Source organism: Oncorhynchus mykiss, chromosome 13 (assembly GCF_057628025.1).
Source record: "Oncorhynchus mykiss isolate SJ-2025 chromosome 13, ASM5762802v1, whole genome shotgun sequence".
NCBI classification, from domain to species: domain Eukaryota; kingdom Metazoa; phylum Chordata; class Actinopteri; order Salmoniformes; family Salmonidae; genus Oncorhynchus; species Oncorhynchus mykiss.
The window spans coordinates 85,154,501-85,181,293 of NC_143034.1; the positions used below are offsets into that span (position 1 = coordinate 85,154,501).

A 26,793-nucleotide genomic window follows, 5' to 3' on the forward strand; every position below is an offset into this window, starting at 1 on the left:
GGGTACAGGGTTAGGGTCTGACTCGGTAGAGTACAGGGTAGGGCACAGGGTTAGTGTCTGACTCGGTAGGGTACAGGGTAGGGCACAGGGTTAGTGTCTGACTCAGTAGGGTACAGGGTTAGTGTCTGACTCGGTAGGGTACAGGGTTAGTATCTGACTTGGTAGGGTACAGGGTTAGTGTCTGACTTGGTAGGGTACAGGGTAGGGTACAGGGTTAGTGTCTGACTTGGTAGAGTACAGGGTAGGGTACAGGGTTATTGTCTGTCTTGGTAGGGTACAGGGTTAGTGTCTGAGTTGGTAGGGTACAGGGTTAGTGTCTGACTTGGTAGGGTACAGGGTACAGGGTTAGTATCTGACTTGGTAGGGTAAAGGGTTAGTGTCTGACTTGGTAGGGTACAGGGTTAGGGTCTGACTTGGTAGAGAACAGGGTACAGTGTTAGTGTCTGACTTGGTAGGGCACAGGGTAGGGTACAGGGTTAGTGTCTGACTCAGTAGGGTACAGGGTAGGCTACAGGGTTAGTGTCTGACTTGATAGGGTACAGGGTAGGGTACAGGGTTAGTGTCTGACTTGGTAGGGTACAGGGTTAGTGTCTGACTCAGTAGGGTACATGGTTAGTGCCTGACTTGGTAGGGTACAGGGTTAGTGACTGACTCGGTAGGGTACAGGGTTAGTGTTCGAGTCAATAGGGTACAGGGTTAGTGTCTGACTTGGTAGGGGACAGGGTTAGTGCCTGACTTGGTAGGGTACAGGGTTAGTGTCTGACTTGGTAGGGTACAGGGTTAGTGTCTGACTTGGTAGGGTACAGGGATAGTGTCTGACTCGGTAGGGTACAGGGTTAGTGTCTGACTTGGTAGGGTACAGGGTACGGTAAAGGTTTAGTGTCTCACTTGGTCTGGTACAGGGTAGGGTACAGGGTTAGTGTCTGACTCAGTAGGGTACAGGGTTAGTGTCTGATTTGGTAGGATCCAGGGTAGGGTACAGTGTTAGTGTCTGACTCGGTAGGGTACAGGGTTATTGTCTGACTCAGTAGGGTACAGGGTTAGTGTCTGACTTGGTAGGGTACAGGGTAAGTGTCTGACTCAGTAGGGTACAGGGTTAGTGTCTGACTCGGTAGGGTACAGGGTTAGTGTCTGACTCAGTAGGGTACAGGGTTAGTGTCTGACTCAGTAGGGTATAGGGTTAGTGTCTGACTTGGTATGGCACAGGGTTAGTGACTGACTCAGTAGGGTACAGGGTTAGTGTCTGACTCAGTAGAGTACAAGGTTTTTGTCTGACTCGGTATGGCACAGGGTTAGTGACTGACTTGGTAGGGTACAGGGTTATTGTCTGACTAAGTGGGGTACAGGGTTATTGTCTGACTCAGTAGGGTACAGGGTTAGTGTCTGACTCAGTAGGGTACAGGGTTAGTGTCTGACTCAGTAGGGTACAGGGTTAGTGTCTGACTCATTAGGGTACAGGGTTAGTGTCTGACTTGGTAGGGTACAGGTTTAGTGTCTGACTTGGTAGGGTACAGGCTTAGTGTCTGACTTGGTAGGGTACAGGGTTAGTGACTGACTCAGTAGGGTACAGGGTTAGTGTTTGACTCAGTAGAGTACAGGGTTTTTGTCTGACTCGGTATGGCACAGGGTTAGTGACAGACTTGGTAGGGTACAGGGTTAGTCTTCGAGTCAGTAGGGTACAGGGTTAGTGTCTGACTTGGTAGGGGACAGGGTTAGTGCCTGACTTGGTAGGGTACAGGGTTAGTGTCTGACTTGGTATGGTACAGGGTTAGTGTCTGACTTGGTAGGGTACAGGGATAGTGTCTGACTCGGTAGGGTACAGGGTTAGTGTCTGACATGGTAGGATACAGGGTACGGTAAAGGTTTAGTGTCTCACTTGGTCTGGTACAGGGTAGGTTACAGGGTTAGTGTCTGACTCAGTAGGGTACAGGGTTAGTGTCTGATTTGGTAGGATCCAGGGTAGGGTACAGGGTTAGTGTCTGACTCGGTAGGGTACAGGGTTATTGTTTGACTCAGTAGGGTACAGGGTTAGTGTCTGACTTGGTAGGGTACAGGGTAAGTGTCTGACTCAGTAGGGTACAGGGTTAGTGTCTGACTCGGTAGGGTACAGGGTTAGTGTCTGACTCAGTAGGGTACAGGGTTAGTGTCTGACTCAGTAAGGTATAGGGTTAGTGTCTGACTTGGTATGGCACAGGGTTAGTGACTGACTCAGTAGGGTACAGGGTTAGTGTCTGACTCAGTAGAGTACAAGGTTTCTGTCTGACTCGGTATGGCACAGGGTTAGTGACTGACTTGGTAGGGTACAGGGTTATTGTCTGACTCAGTGGGGTACAGGGTTATTGTCTGACTCAGTAGGGTACAGGGTTAGTGTCTGACTCAGTAGGGTACAGGGTTAGTGTCTGACTCATTAGGGTACAGGGTTAGTGTCTGACTTGGTAGGGTACAGGCTTAGTGTCTGACTTGGTATGGCACAGGGTTAGTGACAGACTTGGTAGGGTACAGGGTTAGTGTTCGAGTCAGTAGGGTACAGGGTTAGTGTCTGACTTGGTAGGGTACAGGGTAAGTGTCTGACTCAGTAGGGTACAGGGTTAGTGTCTGACTCGGTAGGGTACAGGGTTAGTGTCTGACTCAGTAGGGTACAGGGTTAGTGTCTGACTCAGTAAGGTATAGGGTTAGTGTCTGACTTGGTATGGCACAGGGTTAGTGACTGACTCAGTAGGGTACAGGGTTAGTGTCTGACTCAGTAGAGTACAAGGTTTTTGTCTGACTCGGTATGGCACAGGGTTAGTGACTGACTTGGTAGGGTACAGGGTTATTGTCTGACTCAGTGGGGTACAGGGTTATTGTCTGACTCAGTAGGGTACAGGGTTAGTGTCTGACTCAGTAGGGTACAGGGTTAGTGTCTGACTCAGTAGGGTACAGGGTTAGTGTCTGACTCATTAGGGTACAGGGTTAGTGTCTGACTTGGTAGGGTACAGGGTTAGTGACAGACTTGGTAGGGTACAGGGTTAGTGTTCGAGTCAGTAGGGTACAGGGTTAGTGTCTGACTTGGTAGGGGACAGGGTTAGTGCCTGACTTGGTAGGGTACAGGGTTAGTGTCTGACTTGGTAGGGTACAGGGATAGTGTCTGACTCGGTAGGGTACAGGGTTAGTGTCTGACTTGGTAGGGTACAGGGTACGGTAAAGGTTTAGTGTCTCACTTGGTCTTGTACAGGGTAGGGTACAGGGTTAGTGTCTGACTCAGTAGGGTACAGGGTTAGTGTCTGATTTGGTAGGATCCAGGGTAGGGTACAGGGTTAGTGTCTGACTCGGTAGGGTACAGGGTTATTGTCTGACTCAGTAGGGTACAGGGTTAGTGTCTGACTTGGTAGGGTACAGGGTAAGTGTCTGACTCAGTAGGGTACAGGGTTAGTGTCTGACTCGGTAGGGTACAGGGTTAGTGTCTGACTCAGTAGGGTACAGGGTTAGTGTCTGACTCAGTAAGGTATAGGGTTAGTGTCTGACTTGGTATGGCACAGGGTTAGTGACTGACTCAGTAGGGTACAGGGTTAGTGTCTGACTCAGTAGAGTACAAGGTTTTTGTCTGACTCGGTATGGCACAGGGTTAGTGACTGACTTGGTAAGGTACAGGGTTATTGTCTGACTCAGTGGGGTACAGGGTTATTGTCTGACTCAGTAGGGTACAGGGTTAGTGTCTGACTCAGTAGGGTAAAGGGTTAGTGTCTGACTCATTAGGGTACAGGGTTAGTGTCTGACTTGGTAGGGTACAGGTTTAGTGTCTGACTTGGTAGGGTACAGGCTTAGTGTCTGACTTGGTAGGGTACAGGGTTAGTGACTGACTCAGTAGGGTACAGGGTTAGTGTTTGACTCATTAGGGTACAGGGTTAGTGTCTGACTTGGTAGGGTACAGGCTTAGTGTCTGACTTGGTATGGCACAGGGTTAGTGACAGACTTGGTAGGGTACAGGGTTAGTGTTCGAGTCAGTAGGGTACAGGGTTAGTGTCTGACTTGGTAGGGTACAGGGTAAGTGTCTGACTCAGTAGGGTACAGGGTTAGTGTCTGACTCGGTAGGGTACAGGGTTAGTGTCTGACTCAGTAGGGTACAGGGTTAGTGTCTGACTCAGTAGGGTACAGGGTTAGTGTCTGACTCAGTAGGGTATAGGGTTAGTGTCTGACTTGGTATGGCACAGGGTTAGTGACTGACTCAGGAGGGTACAGGGTTAGTGTCTGACTCAGTAGGGTACAGGGTTAGTGTCTGACTCAGTAGGGTACAGGGTTAGTGTCTGACTTGGTAGGGTACAGGGTTAGTGTTTGACTCAGTAGAGTACAGGGTTTTTGTCTGACTCGGTATGGCACAGGTTTAGTTTCTGACTTGGTAGGGTACAGGGTAGGGTACAGGGTTAGTGTCTGACTCAGTAGGGCACAGGGTTAGTGTCTGACTCGGTAGGGTACAGGGTAGGGTACAGGGCAGGGCAGGGTGCAGGGCAGGGTGCAGGGCAGGGTACAGGGCAGGGTGCAGGGCAGGGTACAGGGCAGGGTACAGGGCAGGGTACAGGGCAGGGTGCAGGGGAGGGTACAGGGCAGGGTGCAGGGGAGGGTACAGGGCAGGGTACAGGGCAGGGTACAGGGCAGGGTAGGGTGCAGGGCAGGGTACAGGGCAGGGTAGGGTGCAGTGCAGGGTACAGGGCAGGGTAAGGTACAGGGCAGGGTGCAGGGCAGGGTAGGGTACAGGGCAGGGTGCAGGGCAGGGCAAGGTACAGGGCAGGTTGCAGGGTAGGGTACAGAGCAGGGTACAGGCCAGGGTGAGGGGCAGGACAGGGTACAGGGTAGGGTACAGGGCAGGGCAGGGCAGGGTGCAGGGCAGGGTGCAGGGCAGGGTACAGGGCAGGGTACAGGGCAGGGTGCAGGGCAGGGTACAGCGTAGGGTACAGGGTAGGGTACAGGGCAGGGTGCAGGGCAGGGTAGGGTAGGGTACAGGACAGGTTACAGGGCAGGGTCCATGGCAGGGTAGGGTACAGGGCAGGGTACAGGGCAGGGTACAGGGCAGGGTACAGGGCAGGGTACAGGATAGGGTACAGGGCAGGGTGCAGGGCAGGGTACAGGGTAGGAAACAGGGCAGGGTACAGGGTAGGGTACTTGGTAGGGTACAGGGTACAGGGTACGGTACAGGGAAGGGTGCAGGGCAGGGTACAGGGCAGGGCAGGGCAGGGTACAGGATAGGGTACAGGGCAGGGTACAGGGCAGGGTACAGAATAGGGTACAGGGCAGGGTACAGTAACACTGCATGATAAACACACTAACACACCATACCTGGCATCACACCTGGCATCAGAGGTAGGCCTGGCATGGAAGGCATGAGAGGCATCCCATAGAGGGGGGGCATGGCAAGGGGAGGGGCAGCAGGGGGTGTAGCAGTAGTGGTTGGGGGAGCTGAAGGAGCCCGAGCAGGAGGCTGGGTGTGGTAGGGGTGGCGGGCAGCAGGGGGCGAGGCAGGAGAAGTAGGCTGGGTGTGGTAGGGGTGGTGGGCAGCAGGGGGTGAGGCAGGAGAGGTAGGCTGGGTGTGATAGGGGCGGTGGGCAGCAGGGGGTGAGGCAGGAGAGGTAGGCTGGGTGTGGTAGGGGCGGTGGGCAGCAGGGGGTGAGGCAGGAGAGGTAGGCTGGGTGTGGTAGGGGTGGTGGCCAGCAGGGGGCGAGGCAGGAAGCTGGTGGTACTGATGGTGGGAAGGGCTTGGCATTGTGGGTATAGGGGGTATCATCCCACCCATCACTGGAAGCACTGGCACAGCTGGGTAGCAGACAGACAGGAGACAGGGTTAGGATACAGCTGGGTAGCAGACAGACAGGGTTAGGATACAGCTGGGTAGCAGACCGACAGGGTTAGGATACAGCTGGGTAGCAGACAGACAGGTTTAGGATACAGCTGGGTAGCAGACAGACAGGGTTACGATACAGCTGGGCAGCAGACAGACACGAGACAGGGTTAGGATACAGCTGGGTAGCAGACAGACAGGGTTAGGATACAGCTGGGAAGCAGACAGACAGGGTTAGGATACAGCTGGGTAGCAGACAGACAGGGTTAGGATACAGCTGGGTAGCAGACAGACGGGGTTAGGATACAGCTGGGTAGCAGACAGACAGGGTTAGGATACAGCTGGGTAGCAGACAGACAGGGTTAGGATACAGCTGGGTAGCAGACAGACAGGGTTAGGATACAGCTGGGTAGCAGACAGACAGGGTTAGGATACAGCTGGGTAGCAGACAGACAGGGTTAGGATACAGCTGGGTAACAGACAGACAGGGTTAGGATACAGCTGGGTAGCAGACAGACAGGGTTAGGATACAGCTGGGTAGCAGACAGACAGGGTTAGGATACAGCTGGGCAGCAGACAGACAGGAGACAGGGTTAGGATACAGCTGGGTAGCAGACAGACAGGGTTAGGATACAGCTTGGTAGCAGAACACACAGGGAACAAGCTGAGGGTTTAGGATGTAGGGTTAGGGTACAGAGGACAGATTTAGGGTACAGGGTAAGGGAACACCCTATACCCTAAAGAGGGTTTAGGGTATAGGGCACAGCATCAAGAACACCAGGACTTTCTGAACGGAAACTTCATCTCACTAAGAAAAAGCCTAACAGCTGAACATAAAACCAACCCCTGAATCATTAGATATCACTGAAAACACTTCCAGTAGTGGTTTATTGTGTATGAGATCCGATAGAGAGGCCTGGTTTAAACAGGAACACACAGACAGGCCTGGTTTAAACAGGGACACACAGAGAGGCCTGGTTTAAACAGGAACACAGAGAGAGAGAGGGGCCTGGTTTAAACAGGGACACAGAGAGAGAGAGAGAGGCCTGGTTTAAACAGGGAACAGAGAGAGAGAGAGAGAGAGAGAGAGAGAGAGAGAGGGGGGGGGGGGGGGCTGGTTTAAACAGGAACACACATAGAAAGAGAGAGGCCTGGTTTAAACAGGGAACAGAGAGAGAGAGGGGGGCCTGGTTTAAACAGGAACACAGAGAGAGAGAGAGAGAGAGAGGCCTGGTTTAAACAGGGAACAGAGAGAGAGAGAGGGGACTGGTTTAAACAGGGAACAGAGAGAGAGAGAGAGAGGCCTGGTTTAAACAGGGACACAGAGAGATTGAGAGAGGCCTGGTTTAAACAGGAACAGAGAGAGAGAGAGAGGCCTGGTTTAAACTGGAACACAGAGCGAGAGAGAGAGGCCTGGTTTAAACAGGGACACAGAGAGATTGAGAGAGGCCTGGTTTAAACAGGAACACAGAGAGATTGAGAGAGGCCTGGTTTAAACAGGAACACAGAGAGAGAGATAGGCCTGGTTTAAACAGGAACACAGAGAGAGAGAGAGAGAGAGAGAGAGAGGCCTGTTTTAAACAGGAACACAGAGAGAGAGAGAGGCCCTGGTTTAAACAGGAACACATAAAGAGAGAGAGAGGCCTGGTTTAAACAGGAACACAGAGAGAGAGAGAACTGGTTTAAACAGGAACACAGAGAGAGAGAGAGGCCTGGTTTAAACAGGAACACAGAGAGAGAGAGAGAGAGAGGCCTGGTTTAAACAGGAACACACACAGAGAGAGAGGCCTGGTTTAAACGGGAACACAGAGAGAGAGAGGCCTGGTTTAAACAGGAACACAGAGAGAGAGATAGGCCTGGTTTAAACAGGAACACAGAGAGAGATAGGCCTGGTTTAAACAGGAACACAGAGAGAGAGAGAGAGAGAGAGAGAGAGAGAGAGAGAGGCCTGGTTTAAACAGGAACAGAGAGAGAGAGAGAGAGGCCTGGTTTAAACAGGAACACAGAGAGAGAGAGGCCTGGTTTAAACAGGAACACAGAGAGAGAGAGAGAGAGAGAGGCCTGGTTTAAACAGGAACACAGAGAGAGAGAGAGGCCTGGTTTAAACAGGAACACACAGAGAGAGAGAGGCCTGGTTTAAACAGGAACACAGAGAGTGAGAGAGGCCTGGTTTAAACAGGAACACAGAGAGAGAGAATCCTGGTTTAAACAGGAACACACAGAGAGAGAGAGGCCTGGTTTAAACAGGAACACAGAGAGTGAGAGAGGCCTGGTTTAAACAGGAACACAGAGAGTGAGAAAGGCCTGGTTTAAACAGGAACACAGAGATAGAGAGAGAGAGGCCTGGTTTAAACAGGGACACACACAGAGAGAGAGAGAGGCCTGGTTTAAACAGGAACACACAGAGAGAGAGAGAGAGGCCTGGTTTAAACAGGAACACACAGAGAGAGAGAGAGAGAGAGAGAGAGAGGCCTGTTTTAAACAGGAACACAGAGAGAGAGAGGCCCTGGTTTAAACAGGAACACAGAAAGAGAGAGAGAGGCCTGGTTTAAACAGGAACACAGAGAGAGAGAGGCCCTGGTTTAAACAGGAACACAGAAAGAGAGAGAGAGGCCTGGTTTAAACAGGAACACAGAGAGAGAGAGAGGCCTGGTTTAAACAGGAACACACAGAGAGAGAGAGAGAGGCCTGGTTTAAACAGGAACACAGAGAGAGAGAGAGGCCTGGTTTAAACGGGAACACAGAGAGAGAGAGGCCTGGTTTAAACAGGAACACAGAGAGAGAGAGAGGCCTGGTTTAAACAGGAACAGAGAGAGAGAGAGAGAGAGAGAGAGAGAGAGAGAGAGAGAGAGAGAGAGGCCTGGTTTAAACAGGAACACAGAGAGAGAGAGGCCTGGTTTAAACAGGAACACACAGAGAGAGAGGCCTGGTTTAAACAGGAACACAGAGAGAGAGAGGCCTGGTTTAAACAGGAACACAGAGAGAGAGAGAGGCCTGGTTTAAACAGGAACACAGAGAGTGAGAGAGGCCTGGTTTAAACAGGAACACAGAGAGTGAGAGAGGCCTGGTTTAAACAGGAACACAGAGAGTGAGAAAGGCCTGGTTTAAACAGGAACACAGAGAGAGAGGCCTGGTTTAAACAGGAACACACAGAGAGAGAGAGTGAGAGAGAGGCCTGGTTTAAACAGGAACAGAAATAGAGAGAGGGGCCTGGTTTAAACAGGGACACAGAGAGAGAGAGAGAGGCCTGGTTTAAACTGGGACACAGAGAGAGTGAGAGAGGCCTGGTTTAAACAGGGACACAGAGAGAGAGAGAGAGAGAGGCCTGGTTTAAACAGGAACACAGAGAGAGAGAGAGACCTGGTTTAAACAGGAACACAGAGAGTGAGAAAGGCCTGGTTTAAACAGGAACCCTCCTCTGTAAACTGGTCATCTCTGTATACCCGTCGCATGTCCCACTGGTTGATGCTTATTTATAAAACCCTCTTAGGCCTCACTCCACCCTATCTGAGATACCTACTGCAGCCCTCATCCTCCACATACAACACCCGTTCTGCCAATCACATTCTGTTAAAGGTCCCCAAAGCACACACATCCCTGGGTCGCTCGTCTTTTCAGTTCGCTGCAGGTAGCGACTGGAACGAACTGCAACAAACACTCAAACTGGACAGTTTGATCTCAATCTCTTCATTGAAAGACTCAATCATGGACAGACAATCTTACTGACAGTTGTGGCTGCTTTGCGATGTATTGTTGTCTCTACCTTCTTGTCCTTTGTGCTGTTGTCTGGGCCCAATAATGTTTGTACCATGTTGTGTTGCTAACATGTTGTTGTCATGTTGTGTTGCTACCATGTTGTGTTGCTACCATGTTGTGTTGCTAACATGTTGTTGTCATGTTGTGTTGCTACCATGTTGTGTTGCTACCATGTTGTTGTCATGTTGTGTTGCTACCATGTTGTTGTCATGTTGTGTTGCTAACATGTTGTTGTCATGTTGTGTTGCTGCCATGTTGTGTTGCTGCCATGTTGTTGTCATGTTGTGTTGCTACCATGCTGTGTTGTCATGTTGTGTTGCTACCATGTTGTTGTCATGTTGTGTTACTACCATGTTGTTGTCATGTTGTGTTGCTACCATGTTGTTGTTATGTTGTGTTGCTACCATGTTGTTGTCATGTTGTGTTGCTACCATGTTGTTGTCATGTTGTGTTGCTAACATGTTGTTGTCATGTTGTTTTGCTACCACGTTGTTGTCATGTTGTGTTGCTAACATGCTGTGTTGTCATGTTGTTGCTACCATGCTGTGTTGTCATGTTGTGTTGCTACCATGCTGTTGTCATGTTGTGTTGCTACCATGCTGTGTTGTCATGTTGTGTTGCTATCATGTTGTGTTGCTACCATGTTGTTGTCATGTTGTGTTGCTAACATGTTGTTGTCATGTTGTGTTGCTACCATGTTGTTGTCATGTTGTGTTGCTACCATGCTGTGTTGTCATGTTGTGTTGCTACCATGTTGTGTTGTCATGTTGTGTTACTACCATGTTGTTGTCATGTTGTGTTGCTAACATGTTGTTGTCATGTTTTGTTGCTACCATGTTGTAGTCTGGCCCAGGAGTGTGAAGGTGAACGGAAAGGCTCTGGAGCAACGAACCGCCCTTGCTGTCTCTGCCTGGCCGGTTCTCCTCTTTCCACTGGGATTCTCTGCCTCTAACCCTATTACAGGGGCTGAGTCACTGGCTTACTGGGGCTCTCTCATGCCGTCCCTGGACGTGGTGCGTCACCTGAGTGGGTTGATTCACTGATGTGGTCATCCTGTCTGGGTTGGCGCCCCCCCTTGGGTTGTGCCGTGTCGGAGATCTTTGTGGGCTATACTCAGCCTTGTCTCAGGATGGTAAATTGGTGGTTGAAGATATCCCTCTAGTGGTGTGGGGGCTGTGCTTTGGCAAAGTGGGTGGGGTTATATCCTTCCTGTTTGGCCCTGTCCGGGGGTGTCCTCGGATGGGGCCACAGTGTCTCCTGACCCCTCCTGTCTCAGCCTCCAGTATTTATGCTGCAGTAGTTTATGTGTCGGGGGGCTAGGGTCAGTTTGTTATATCTGGAGTACTTCTCCTGTCCCATTCGGTGTCCTGTGTGAATCTAAGTGTGCGTTCTCTAATTCTCTCCTTCTCTCTTTCTTTCTCTCTCTCGGAGGACCTGAGCCCTAGGACCATGCCCCAGTCCACCTGGCCGTGCTGCTGCTCCAGTTTCAACTGTTCTGCCTTATTATTATTCGATCATGCTGGTCAATTATGAACATTTGAACATCTTGGCCATGTTCTGTTATAATCTCCACCCGGCACAGCCAGAAGAGGAATGGCCACCCACATAGCCTGGTTCCTCTCTAGGTTTCTTCCTAGGTTTTGGCCTTTCTAGGGAGTTTTTCCTAGCCACCGTGCTTCTACACCTGCATTGCTTGGTGTTTGGGGTTTTAGGCTGGGTTTCTGTACAGCACTTTGAGATATCAGCTGATGTACGAAGGGCTGTATAAATACATTTGATTTGATTTGATTTGTTGTCATGTTGTGTTGCTACCATGTTGTTGTCATGTTGTGTTGCTACCATGTTGTTGTCGTGTTGTGTTGCTAACATGTTGTTGTCATGTTGTGTTGCTACCATTTTGTTGTCATGTTGTGTTGCTACCATGTTGTTGTTATGTTGTGTTGCTACCATTTTGTTGTTATGTTGTGTTGCTACCATGCTGTGTTGTCATGTGTTGCTGCCTTGCTATGTTGTTGTCTTAGGTCTCTCTTTATGTAGTGTTGTGCTGCTACCATGTTGTTGGTATGTTGTGTTGCTACCATGTTGTGTTGTCATATTGTGTTGCTACCATGTTGTTCTTATGTTGTGTTGCTACCATGTTGTTGTTATGTTGTGTTGCTACCATGTTGTTGTTATGTTGTGTTGCTACCATGTTGTTGTCATGTTGTGTTGCTACCATGTTGTTGTTATGTTGTGTTGCTACCATGTTGTTGTTATGTTGTGTTGCTACCATGCTGTGTTGTCATGTGTTGCTGCCTTGCTATGTTGTTGTCTTAGGTCTCTCTTTATGTAGTGTTGTCTCTCTTGTTGTGATGTGTGTTGTTGTCTGAGGTCTCTCTTTATGTAGTGTTGTCTCTCTTGTTGTGATGTGTGTTGTTGTCTGAGGTCTCTCTTTATGTAGTGTTGTCTCTCTTGTTGTGATGTGTGTTGTTGTCTTAGGTCTCTTTATGTAGTGTTGTGTTGTCTCTCTTGTTGTGATGTGTGTTGTTGTCTGAGGTCTCTCTTTATGTAGTGTTGTCTCTCTTGTTGTGATGTGTGTTGTTGTCTGAGGTCTCTCTTTATGTAGTGTTGTCTCTCTTGTTGTGATGTGTGTTGTTGTCTGATGTCTCTCTTTATGTAGTGTTGTCTCTCTTGTTGTGATGTGTGTTGTTGTCTGAGGTCTCTCTTTATGTAGTGTTGTCTCTCTTGTTGTGATGTGTGTTGTTGTCTTAGGTCTCTTTATGTAGTGTTGTGTTGTCTCTCTTGTTGTGATGTGTGTTGTTGTCTGAGGTCTCTTTATGTAGTGTTGTCTCTCTTGTTGTGATGTGTGTTGTTGTCTGAGGTCTCTCTTTATGTAGTGTTGTCTCTCTTGTTGTGATGTGTGTTGTTGTCTGAGGTCTCTCTTTATGTAGTGTTGTCTCTCTTGTTGTGATGTGTGTTGTTGTCTGAGGTCTCTCTTTATGTAGTGTTGTCTCTCTTGTTGTGATGTGTGTTGTTGTCTGAGGTCTCTTTATGTAGTGTTGTCTCTCTTGTTGTGATGTGTGTTGTTGTCTGAGGTCTCTCTTTATGTAGTGTTGTCTCTCTTGTTGTGATGTGTGTTGTTGTCTGAGGTCTCTCTTTATGTAGTGTTGTCTCTCTTGTTGTGATGTGTGTTGTTGTCTGAGGTCTCTCTTTATGTAGTGTTGTCTGAGGTCTCTTTATGTAGTGTTGTCTCTCTTGTTGTGATGTGTGTTGTTGTCTGAGGTCTCTCTTTATGTAGTGTTGTCTCTCTTGTTGTGATGTGTGTTGTTGTCTGAGGTCTCTCTTTATGTAGTGTTGTCTCTCTTGTTGTGATGTGTGTTGTTGTCTGAGGTCTCTCTTTATGTAGTGTTGTCTCTCTTGTTGTGATGTGTGTTGTTGTCTGAGGTCTCTCTTTATGTAGTGTTGTCTGAGGTCTCTTTATGTAGTGTTGTCTCTCTTGTTGTGATGTGTGTTGTTGTCTGAGGTCTCTCTTTATGTAGTGTTGTCTCTCTTGTTGTGATGTGTGTTGTTGTCTGAGGTCTCTCTTTATGTAGTGTTGTCTCTCTTGTTGTGATGTGTGTTGTTGTCTGAGGTCTCTCTTTATGTAGTGTTGTCTCTCTTGTTGTGATGTGTGTTGTTGTCTGAGGTCTCTCTTTATGTAGTGTTGTCTCTCTTTATGTAGTGTTGTCTCTCTTGTTGTGATGTGTGTTGTTGTCTGAGGTCTCTCTTTATGTAGTGTTGTCTCTCTTGTTGTGATGTGTGTTGTTGTCTGAGGTCTCTCTTTATGTAGTGTTGTCTCTCTTGTTGTGATGTGTGTTGTTGTCTGAGGTCTCTCTTTATGTAGTGTTGTCTCTCTTTATGTAGTGTTGTCTCTCTTGTTGTGATGTGTGTTGTTGTCTGAGGTCTCTCTTTATGTAGTGTTGTCTCTCTTGTTGTGATGTGTGTTGTTGTCTGAGGTCTCTTTATGTAGTGTTGTCTCTCTTGTTGTGATGTGTGTTGTTGTCTGAGGTCTCTCTTTATGTAGTGTTGTCTCTCTTGTTGTGATGTGTGTTGTTGTCTGAGGTCTCTTTATGTAGTGTTGTCTCTCTTGTTGTGATGTGTGTTGTTGTCTGAGGTCTCTTTATGTAGTGTTGTCTCTCTTGTTGTGATGTGTGTTGTTGTCTGAGGTCTCTCTTTATGTAGTGTTGTCTCTCTTTATGTAGTGTTGTCTCTCTTGTTGTGATGTGTGTTGTTGTCTGAGGTCTCTTTATGTAGTGTTGTCTCTCTTGTTGTGATGTGTGTTGTTGTCTGAGGTCTCTTTATGTAGTGTTGTGGTGTCTCTTGTTGTGATGTGTGTTGTTGTCTGAGGTCTCTTTATGTAGTGTTGTCTCTCTTGTTGTGATGTGTGTTGTTGTCTGAGGTCTCTCTTTATGTAGTGTTGTCTCTCTTGTTGTGATGTGTGTTGTTGTCTGAGGTCTCTCTTTATGTATTGTTGTCTCTCTTGTTGTGATGTGTGTTGTTGTCTGAGGTCTCTTTATGTAGTGTTGTCTCTCTTGTTGTGATGTGTGTTGTTGTCTGAGGTCTCTTTATGTAGTGTTGTCTCTCTTGTTGTGATGTGTGTTGTTGTCTGAGGTCTCTTTATGTAGTGTTGTCTCTCTTGTTGTGATGTGTGTTGTTGTCTGAGGTCTCTTTATGTAGTGTTGTCTCTCTTGTTGTGATGTGTGTTGTTGTCTGAGGTCTCTCTTTATGTAGTGTTGTCTCTCTTGTTGTGATGTGTGTTGTTGTCTGAGGTCTCTTTATGTAGTGTTGTCTCTATTGTTGTGATGTGTGTTGTTGTCTGAGGTCTCTTTATGTAGTGTTGTCTCTCTTGTTGTGATGTGTGTTGTTGTCTGAGGTCTCTTTATGTAGTGTTGTCTCTCTTGTTGTGATGTGTGTTGTTGTCTGAGGTCTCTTTATGTAGTGTTGTCTCTCTTGTTGTGATGTGTGTTGTTGTCTGAGGTCTCTTTATGTAGTGTTGTCTCTCTTGTTGTGATGTGTGTTGTTGTCTGAGGTCTCTTTATGTAGTGTTGTCTCTCTTGTTGTGATGTGTGTTGTTGTCTGAGGTCTCTTTATGTAGTGTTGTCTCTCTTGTTGTGATGTGTGTTGTTGTCTGAGGTCTCTTTATGTAGTGTTGTCTCTCTTGTTGTGATGTGTGTTGTTGTCTGAGGTCTCTCTTTATGTAGTGTTGTCTCTCTTGTTGTGATGTGTGTTGTTGTCTGAGGTCTCTTTATGTAGTGTTGTGTTGTCTCTCTTGTTGTGATGTGTGTTGTTGTCTGAGGTCTCTCTTTATGTAGTGTTGTCTCTCTTGTTGTGATGTGTGTTGTTGTCTGAGGTCTCTCTTTATGTAGTGTTGTCTCTCTTGTTGTGATGTGTGTTGTTGTCTGAGGTCTCTCTTTATGTAGTGTTGTCTCTCTTGTTGTGATGTGTGTTGTTGTCTGAGGTCTCTTTATGTAGTGTTGTCTCTCTTGTTGTGATGTGTGTTGTTGTCTGAGGTCTCTTTATGTAGTGTTGTCTCTCTTGTTGTGATTTGTGTTGTTGTCTGAGGTCTCTCTTTATGTAGTGTTGTCTCTCTTGTTGTGATGTGTGTTGTTGTCTGAGGTCTCTCTTTATGTAGTGTTGTCTCTCTTGTTGTGATGTGTGTTGTTGTCTGAGGTCTCTCTTTATGTAGTGTTGTCTCTCTTGTTGTGATGTGTGTTGTTGTCTGAGGTCTCTCTTTATGTAGTGTTGTCTCTCTTGTTGTGATGTGTGTTGTTGTCTGAGGTCTCTTTATGTAGTGTTGTCTCTATTGTTGTGATGTGTGTTGTTGTCTGAGGTCTCTTTATGTAGTGTTGTCTCTCTTGTTGTGATGTGTGTTGTTGTCTGAGGTCTCTTTATGTAGTGTTGTCTCTCTTGTTGTGATGTGTGTTGTTGTCTGAGGTCTCTCTTTATGTAGTGTTGTCTCTCTTGTTGTGATGTGTGTTGTTGTCTGAGGTCTCTTTATGTAGTGTTGTCTCTATTGTTGTGATGTGTGTTGTTGTCTGAGGTCTCTTTATGTAGTGTTGTCTCTCTTGTTGTGATGTGTGTTGTTGTCTGAGGTCTCTTTATGTAGTGTTGTCTCTCTTGTTGTGATGTGTGTTGTTGTCTGAGGTCTCTTTATGTAGTGTTGTCTCTCTTGTTGTGATGTGTGTTGTTGTCTGAGGTCTCTTTATGTAGTGTTGTCTCTCTTGTTGTGATGTGTGTTGTTGTCTGAGGTCTCTTTATGTAGTGTTGTCTCTCTTGTTGTGATGTGTGTTGTTGTCTGAGGTCTCTTTATGTAGTGTTGTCTCTCTTGTTGTGATGTGTGTTGTTGTCTGAGGTCTCTTTATGTAGTGTTGTCTCTCTTGTTGTGATGTGTGTTGTTGTCTGAGGTCTCTCTTTATGTAGTGTTGTCTCTCTTGTTGTGATGTGTGTTGTTGTCTGAGGTCTCTTTATGTAGTGTTGTGTTGTCTCTCTTGTTGTGATGTGTGTTGTTGTCTGAGGTCTCTCTTTATGTAGTGTTGTCTCTCTTGTTGTGATGTGTGTTGTTGTCTGAGGTCTCTCTTTATGTAGTGTTGTCTCTCTTGTTGTGATGTGTGTTGTTGTCTGAGGTCTCTCTTTATGTAGTGTTGTCTCTCTTGTTGTGATGTGTGTTGTTGTCTGAGGTCTCTCTTTATGTAGTGTTGTCTCTCTTGTTGTGATGTGTGTTGTTGTCTGAGGTCTCTTTATGTAGTGTTGTCTCTCTTGTTGTGATGTGTGTTGTTGTCTGAGGTCTCTTTATGTAGTGTTGTCTCTCTTGTTGTGATTTGTGTTGTTGTCTGAGGTCTCTCTTTATGTAGTGTTGTCTCTCTTGTTGTGATGTGTGTTGTTGTCTGAGGTCTCTCTTTATGTAGTGTTGTCTCTCTTGTTGTGATGTGTGTTGTTGTCTGAGGTCTCTCTTTATGTAGTGTTGTCTCTCTTGTTGTGATGTGTGTTGTTGTCTGAGGTCTCTCTTTATGTAGTGTTGTCTCTCTTGTTGTGATGTGTGTTGTTGTCTGAGGTCTCTCTCTATGTAGTGTTGTCTCTCTTGTTGTGATGTGTGTTGTTGTCTGAGGTCTCTCTTTATGTAGTGTTGTCTCTCTTGTTGTGATGTGTGTTGTTGTCTGAGGTCTCTTTATGTAGTGTTGTCTCTCTTGTTGTGATGTGTGTTGTTGTCTGAGGTCTCTCTTTATGTAGTGTTGTCTCTCTTGTTGTGATGTGTGTTGTTGTCTGAGGTCTCTCTTTATGTAGTGTTGTCTCTCTTGTTGTGATGTGTGTTGTTGTCTGAGGTCTCTCTCTATGTAGTGTTGTCTCTCTTGTTGTGATGTGTGTTGTTGTCTGAGGTCTCTCTTTATGTAGTGTTGTCTCTCTTGTTGTGATGTGTGTTGTTGTCTGAGGTCTCTTTATGTAGTGTTGTCTCTCTTGTTGTGATGTGTGTTGTTGTCTGAGGTCTCTCTTTATGTAGTGTTGTCTCTCTTGTTGTGATTTGTCCTATATTTATATTGTACTTTTATTTTATATTTTTAATATCAGCCCCCGTCCCCTCAGGAGGCCTTTTGCCTTTTTGGTAGGCCGTCATTGTAAATAAGAATTTGTTCATAACTAACTTGCCTGGATAAATAAAGGTTAAGTAAACAACAACAAAAAACAAAGCCATCACCCACAGAGAGATGAACCTGGAGAAGAGTCCCCTAAGCAAGCTGGTCCTGGGGCTCTGTTCACTAACACAAGCAGACCCTACAGAGCCCCAGGACAGCAGCACAATTAGACCCAATCAAATCATGAAAACAAACCCTAACCCTATGAAAACAAAAATATAATTATTTCCAATGTGTCAACAAAAAAATAATAATAACAAAAAAACAGAGCAAACTAGAATGCTATTTGGCCCTAAACAGAGACACACAGTGGCAGAATACCTGACCACTGTGACTGACCCTAAACAGAGACACACAGCGGCAGAATACCTGACCACTGTGACTGACCCAAACTTAAGGAAAGCTTTGACTATGTACAGACTCAGTCAGCATAGCCTTGCTATTGAGAAAGGCCGCCGTAGGCAGACATGGATCTCAAGAGAAGACAGGCTATGTGCTCACTGCCCACAAAATGATGTGGAAACCGAGCTGCACTTCCTGCCCAATGTATGACCATATTAGAGAGACATATTTCCCTCAGATTACTCAGATACACAAAGAGTTAAAAAACAAACCCAATTTTGATAAACTCCCATATCTATTGGGTGAAATACCACAGTGTTCCATCACAGCAGTAAGATGTGTGACCTGTTGCCACAAGAAAAGGGCAACCAGTGAAGAACAAACACCATTGTAAATACAACCCATATTTATGCTGAACTATTTGCACATAAAATTACATTTTAAATGTATTTATTTTTTGGGAACTTCTGTGAGTGTAATTTTTATTGTTTATTTCACTTTGTTTATTATCTACTTCACATGCTTTGGCAATGTTAACATGTTTCCATGACAACAAGCCCTTCAATTGAAATTGAAATCGACAGAGAGAGAGTGAGAGACAGACAGACAGACAGACAGACAGACAGACAGAAATAAATAATTTTCGAGCAGACAGACAGACAGAAAGAAAGAAAGAATTGGCGAGCAGACAGACAGACAGACAGAAAGAAAGAAAGAATTGGCGAGCAGACAGACAGAAAGAAAGAATTGGCGAGCAGACAGACAGACAGACAGACAGACAGACAGACCTCCGGGCTGTAGTCCTGCTGGATATGGTCTGCTGGAGGGGGCCTGACCTCTCTCCTCCTCTCCTCCTCCTATTCCTCCTCCTCCCTTCATCCGGCCTGTCATACTGGCTGGCTTGTCCAGGTCCTGAGAGAGACGGAGAACAGTGTTGAGACTAAAACAGGCTGATGGACGGAGTGAGAGAGACAGAGGAAAGGACAGCGAGGAACAGAGAGGGAGGTCCGTAATTGGCCCAGTCATTGGAACTCTATCCTCCCTGGGTAATACCATACACACCCTAAGAGCTGCACACACACAACCTTCTGCTCCCAATCCCCCAGACAGACACACAACCTTCTGCTCCCAATCCCCCAGACAGACACACAACCTTCTGCTCCCAATCCCCCAGACAGACACACAACCTTCTGCTCCCAATCCCCCAGACAGACACACAACTTCTGCTCTGCTCTCCCAGACAGACACACAACCTTCTGCTCCCAATCCCCCAGACAGACACACAACCTTCTGCTCTGCTCTCCCAGACAGACACACAACCTTCTGCTCTCAAACCCCAAGACAGACACACAACCTTCTGCTCTCAATCACCCAGACAGACACACAACCTTCTGCTCTCAATCCCCCAAACAGACACACAACCTTCTGCTCTGCTCCCCCAAACAGACACACAACCTTCTGCTCTGCTCTCAATCCCCCAGACAGACACACAACCTTCTGCTCTCAATCCCTCAGACAGACACACAACCTTCTGTTCTGCTCTCAATCCCCCAGACAGACACACAACCTTCTGCTCCCAATCCCCCAGACAGACACACAACCTTCTGCTCTCAATCACCCAGACAGACACACAACTTCTGCTCTGCTCCCAATCCCCCAGACAGACACACAACATTCTCCTCTGCTGCCAATCCCCCAGACAGACACACAACCTTCTGCTCCCAATCCCCCAGACAGACACACAACCTTCTGCTCCCAATCCCCCAGACAGACACACAACCTTCTGCTCCCAATCCCCCAGACAGACACACAACCTTCTGCTCTGCTCTCCCAGACAGACACACAACCTTCTGCTCCCAATCCCCCAGACAGACACACAACCTTCTGCTCTGCTCTCAATCCCCCAGACAGACACACAACCTTCTGCTCTCAATCCCCCAGACAGACACACAACCTTCTGCTCTGCTCCCAATCCCCCAGACAGACACACAACCTTCTGCTCTCAATCCCCCAGACAGACACACAACCTTCTGCTCTGCTCCCAATCACCCAGACAGACACACAACCTTCTGCTCTGCTCCCAATCCCCCAAACAGACACACACATTGGGAGAATGTGAGCTAGTTCAGTGGTTCAGTGCCTTCATAGGTTATGTTGTGTTATTATGTGTTATGTTGTGTTATTATGTGTTATGTTATGATGTGTTATGTTATGATGTGTTGTGTTATATGTTATGATGTGTTGTGTTATATGTTATGTTATATGTTATGATGTGTTATGTTATGATGTGTTGTGTTATGATGTGTTATGATGTGTTATGATGTGTTGTGTTATGATGTGTTATGATGTGTTGTGTTATGATGTGTTATGATGTGTTGTGTTATGATGTGTTGTGTTATGATGTGTTATGATGTGTTGTGTTATGATGTGTTGTGTTATGATGTGTTATGATGTGTTGTGTTATGATGTGTTGTGTTATGATGTGTTATGTTATGATGTGTTGTGTTATGATGTGTTATGATGTGTTGTGTTATGATGTGTTGTGTTATGTGTTATGATGTGTTGTGTTATGATGTGTTGTGTTATGATGTGTTATGATGTGTTGTGTTATGATGTGTTGTGTTATGATGTGTTATGTTATATGTGATGATGTGTTATGTTATGATGTGTTATGTTATATGTTATGATGTGTTATGTTATGTTATGATGTGTTGTGTTATGATGTGTTGTGTTATGATGTGTTATGATGTGTTGTGTTATGATGTGTTGTGTTATGATGTGTTATGATGTGTTGTGTTATGATGTGTTGTGTTATGATGTGTTATGTTATATGTGATGATGTGTTATGTTATGATGTGTTATGTTATATGTTATGATGTGTTATGTTATGATGTGTTATGATGTGTTGTGTTATGATGTGTTGTGTTATGATGTGTTATGTTATATGTGATGATGTGTTATGTTATGATGTGTTATGTTATATGTTATGATGTGTTATGTTATGATGTGTTATGATGTGTTGTGTTATGATGTGTTATGTTATGATGTGTTGTGTTGTGTTATGTTATATGTTATAGTGTGTTGTGTTATGATGTATTATGTTATGATGTGTTATGTTATGATGTGTTATGTTATGTTATGATGTGTTATGTTATATGTTATGATGTGTTATGTTATGATGTGGTATGGTATGATGTGTTATGTTATAATGTGTTATGTTATGATGTGTTATGTTATGATGTGTTATGTTATGATGTGTTATGTTATGTTATGATGTGTTATGTTATATGTTATGTTATATGTTATGTTATGATGTGTTGTGATGTGTTATGTCATATGTTATAATGTGTTATGTTATGATGCGTTATGTTATGATGTGTTGTGTTATGATGTGTTATGTTATGTTATGATGTGTTATGTTATATGTTATGATGTGTTATGTTATGATGTGTTATGTTATGATGTGTTATGTTATATGTGATGATGTGTTATGTTATGATGTGGTATGGTATGATGTGTTATGTTATGATGTGTTATGTTATGTTATGATGTGTTATGTTATATGTTATGTTATATGTTATGTTATGATGTGTTGTGATGTGTTATGTTATGATGTGCTATGTTATGATGTGTTATGTCATATGTTATAATGTGTTATGTTATGATGTGTTATGTTATGATGTGTTATGTTATAATGTGTTATGTTATGATGTGTTATGTTATGATGTGTTATGTTATGGTGTGTTATGGTATGATGTGTTATGTTATGATGTGCTATGTTATGATGTGTTATGATGTGTTATGATGTGTTATGATGTGTTGTGTTATGTTATGATGTGTTATGTTATGATGTGTTATGATGTGTTATGATGTATTATGATGTATTATGTTATGATGTGTTATGATGTGTTATGATGTATTATGATTTGTTATGTTATGATGTGTTATGATGTATTATGTTATGATGTGTTATGATGTATTATGATGTGTTATGATGTATTATGTTATGATGTGTTATGATGTATTATGATGTATTATGTTATGATGTGTTATGATGTGTTATGTTATGATGTATTATGTTATGATGTGTTGTGTTATGATGTATTATGATGTATTATGATGTATTGTATTATGATGTATTATGATGTATTATGATGTATTATGATGTATTATGTTATGATGTGTTATGATGTATTATGATATATTATGATGTATTATGATGTATTATGTTATGATGTGTTATGATGTATTGTGTTATGATGTATTATGTTATGATGTATTGTGTTATGATGTATTATGTCATGATGTGTTATGATGTATTATGTTATGATGTATTATGTTATGATGTGTTATGATGTATTATGATGTATTATGTTATGATGTGTTATGATGTATTGTGTTATGATGTATTATGTTATGATGTATTGTGTTATGATGTATTATGTTATGATGTATTATGTTATGATGTGTTATGATGTATTATGTTATGATGTGTTATGATGTGTTATGTTATGATGTATTATGTTATGATGTGTTGTGTTATGATGTATTATGATGTATTATGTTATGATGTGTTATGTTATGATGTATTATGATGTATTATGATGTATTATGTTATGATGTGTTGTGTTATGATGTATTATGATGTATTATGTTATGATGTATTATGTTATGATGTATTATGATGTATTATGTTATGATGTGTTGTGTTATGATGTATTATGATGTATTATGATGTATTATGTTATGATGTATTATGATGTATTATGTTATGATGTATTATGATGTATTATGTTATGATGTATTATGTTATGATGTATTATGATGTATTATGTTATGATGTGTTATGTTATGATGTATTATGATGTATTATGATGTATTATGTTATGATGTGTTGTGTTATGATGTATTATGATGTATTATGTTATGATGTATTATGTTATGATGTATTATGATGTATTATGTTATGATGTGTTATGTTATGATGTGTTATGTTATGATGTATTATGTTATGATGTATTATGTTATGATGTGTTATGTTATGATGTGTTATGATGTATTATGTTATGATGTGTTATGTTATGATGTATTATGATGTATTATGCTATGATGTGTTATGTTATGATGTATTATGTTATGATGTATTATGTTATGATGTGTTATGTTATGATGTGTTATGATGTATTATGTTATGATGTGTTATGATGTATTATGTTATGATGTATTATGTTATGATGTGTTATGTTATGTGTTATGATGTATTATGTTATGATGTGTTATGATGTATTATGTTATGATGTATTATGTTATGATGTATTATGATGTATTATGTTATGATGTATTATGATGTATTATGTTATGATGTATTATGTTATGATGTATTATGTTATGATGTGTTATGTTATGATGTGTTATGATGTATTATGTTATGATGTGTTATGATGTATTATGTTATGATGTGTTATGATGTATTATGTTATGATGTATTATGTTATGATGTGTTATGTTATGATGTGTTATGTTATGATGTATTATGTTATGATGTGTTATGATGTATTATGTTATGATGTGTTACGATGTATTATGTTATGATGTGTTATGATGTGTTATGATGTATTATGTTATGATGTATTATGTTATGATGTGTTATGTTATGATGTGTTATGATGTATTATGTTATGATGTATTATGATGTATTATGTTATGATGTATTATGATGTATTATGATGTATTATGTTATGATGTGTTATGATGTATTATGTTATGATGTATTATGTTATGATGTATTATGATGTATTATGTTATGATGTGTTATGTTATGATGTATTATGATGTATTATGATGTGTTGTGTTATGATGTGTTGTGTTATGTTATGATGTATTATGTTATGATGTGTTATGTTATGATGTATTATGATGTATTATGTTATGATGTATTATGATGTATTATGTTATGATGTATTATGTTATGATGTATTATGTTATGATGTATTATGATGTGTTATGATGTGTTATGATGTATTATGATGTATTATGATGTATTATGTTATGATGTGTTATGATGTATTATGTTATGATGTGTTATGATGTATTATGTTATGATGTGTTATGATGTATTATGTTATGATGTGTTATGATGTATTATGTTATGATGTGTTATGATGTATTATGTTATGATGTGTTATGATGTATTATGTTATGATGTGTTATGATGTGTTATGTTATGATGAATTATGTTATGATGTATTATGTTATGATGTGTTATGTTATGATGTGTTATGATGTATTATGTTATGATGTGTTACGATGTATTATGTTATGATGTGTTATGATGTGTTATGTTATGATGTATTATGATGTATTATGTTATGATGTGTTATGATGTATTATGTTATGATGTGTTATGATGTGTTATGTTATGTTGTGTTATGATGTATTATGTTATGATGTGTTATGATGTATTATGTTATGATGTATTATGTTATGATGTGTTATGTTATGATGTATTATGTTATGATGTGTTATGTTATGATGTATTATGTTATGATGTGTTATGTTATGATGTGTTATGATGTATAATGTTATGATGTATTATGATGTATTATGATGTATTATGTTATGATGTATTATGTTATGATGTGTTATGTTATGATGTATTATGTTATGATGTGTTATGTTATGATGTATTATGTTATGATGTGTTATGATGTATTATGTTATGATGTGTTACGATGTATTATGTTATGATGTGTTATGATGTGTTATGTTATGATGTATTATGTTATGATGTATTATGTTATGATGTATTATGTTATGATGTGTTATGATGTATTATGTTATGATGTGTTATGATGTGTTTTGATGTATTAAGTTATGATGTATTATGATGTGTTATGATGTATTATGTTATGATGTGTTATGATGTATTATGTTATGATGTGTTATGATGTGTTATGATGTATTATGTTATGATGTGTTATGTTATGATGTGTTATGTTATGATGTGTTATGTTATGATGTGTTATGTTATGATGTGTTATGATGTGTTATGATGTATTAAGTTATGATGTATTATGATGTATTATGTTATGATGTGTTATGATGTATTATGTTATGATGTGTTATGATGTGTTATGATGTATTATGTTATGATGTATTATGTTATGATGTGTTATGATGTATTATGTTATGATGTGTTATGATGTATTATGTTATGATGTGTTATGATGTATTATGTTATGATGTGTTATGATGTATTATGTTATGATGTGTTATGATGTGTTATGAAGTATTTTGTTATGATGTATTATGATGTGTTATGATGTATTATGTTATGATGTGTTATGATGTGATGTGTTATGATGTGTTATGATGTATTATGTTATGATGTGTTATGATGTATTATGTTATGATGTGTTATGATGTGTTATGTTATGATGTGTTATGTTATGATGTATTATGTTATGATGTATTATGTTATGATGTGTTATGATGTGTTATGATGTGTTATGATGTATTATGTTATGATGTATTATGTTATGATGTGTTCTGTTATGATGTATTATGTTATGATGTATTATGTTATGATGTGTTATGATGTGTTATGATGTGTTATGATGTGTTATGATGTGTTATGATGTATTATGTTATGATGTATTATGTTATGATGTGTTGTGTTATGATGTATTATGTTATGATGTGTTATGTTATGATGTGTTGTGTTATGATGTATTATGTTATGATGTGTTATGTTATGATGTATTATGTTATGATGTGTTATGATGTATTATGATGTGTTATGTTATGATGTATTATGTTATGATGTGTTATGATGTATTATGATGTGTTATGTTATGATGTATTATGTTATGATGTGTTATGATGTATTATGTTATGATGTATTATGTTATGATGTGTTATGATGTGTTGTGTTATGATGTGTTATGATGTATTATGTTATGATGTGTTGTGTTATGATGTATTATGATGTGTTATGATGTGCTGTGTTATGATGTGTTATGATGTGTTATGATGTGTTGTGTTATGATGTATTATGTTATGATGTGTTGTGTTGTGATGTATTATGTTATGATGTATTATGTTATGATGTGTTATGATGTGTTGTGTTATGATGTGTTATGTTATGATGTGTTATGATGTATTATGTTATGATGTGTTATGATGTGTTATGTTATGATGTATTATGTTATATGTTATATGTTATGATGTGTTATGATGTGTTGTGTTATGATGTGTTATGTTATGATGTGTTATGATGTATTATGTTATGATGTGTTATGATGTATTATGTTATGATGTATTATGATGTGTTATGATGTATTATGATGAGTTATGTTATGATGTGTTATGATGTGTTATGATGTGTTATGATGTGTTATGATGTATTATGATGTATTATGTTATGATGTGTCATGATGTGTTATGATGTATTATGTTATGATGTGTTATGATGTGTTATGATGTATTATGTTATGATGTGTTATGATGTATTATGATGTATTATGTTATGATGTATTATGATGTATTATGATGTATTATGATGTATTATGATGTATTATGTTATGATGTATTATGATGTATTATGTTATGATGTGTTATGATGTATTATGATGTATTATGTTATGATGTGTTATGATGTGTTATGATGTGTTATGATGTATTATGATGTATTATGATGTATTATGATGTATTATGTTATGATGTGTTATGATGTATTATGATGTATTATGTTATGATGTATTATGATGTATTATGATGTATTATGATGTATTATGTTATGATGTATTATGATGTATTATGTTATGATGTATTATGATGTATTATGTTATGATGTGTTATGATGTGTTATGATGTGTTATGTTATGATGTGTTGTGTTATGATGTGTTATGATGTGTTATGATGTGTTATGATGTGTTGTGTTATGATGTGTTATGATGTGTTATGATGTATTATGATGTATTATGATGTATTATGATGTGTTATGATGTGTTATGATGTATTATGTTATGATGTGTTATGATGTATTATGATGTATTATGTTATGATGTGTTATGATGTGTTATGATGTGTTATGATGTGTTATGTTATGATGTGTTGTGTTATGATGTGTTATGATGTGTTATGATGTGTTATGATGTGTTGTGTTATGATGTGTTATGATGTGTTATGATGTGTTGTGTTATGATGTGTTATGATGTGTTATGATGTGTTGTGTTATG

The 26,793-nt window shown here is 41.4% G+C and overlaps 1 protein-coding gene across 1 annotated transcript in view; it reads right to left on the bottom strand.

Annotated features, from left to right (window-relative positions):
• Positions 1–26,793, bottom strand: part of LOC118947901 (unconventional myosin-XV) — a 212,756-nt gene that overhangs the window by 80,924 nt on the left and 105,039 nt on the right. The window contains exon 36 of the mRNA XM_090194383.1: positions 18,342–18,465. Coding sequence (XP_090050509.1) covers positions 18,342–18,465 — 124 coding nt within the window. The remainder of the gene's footprint in view (positions 1–18,341; positions 18,466–26,793) is intronic.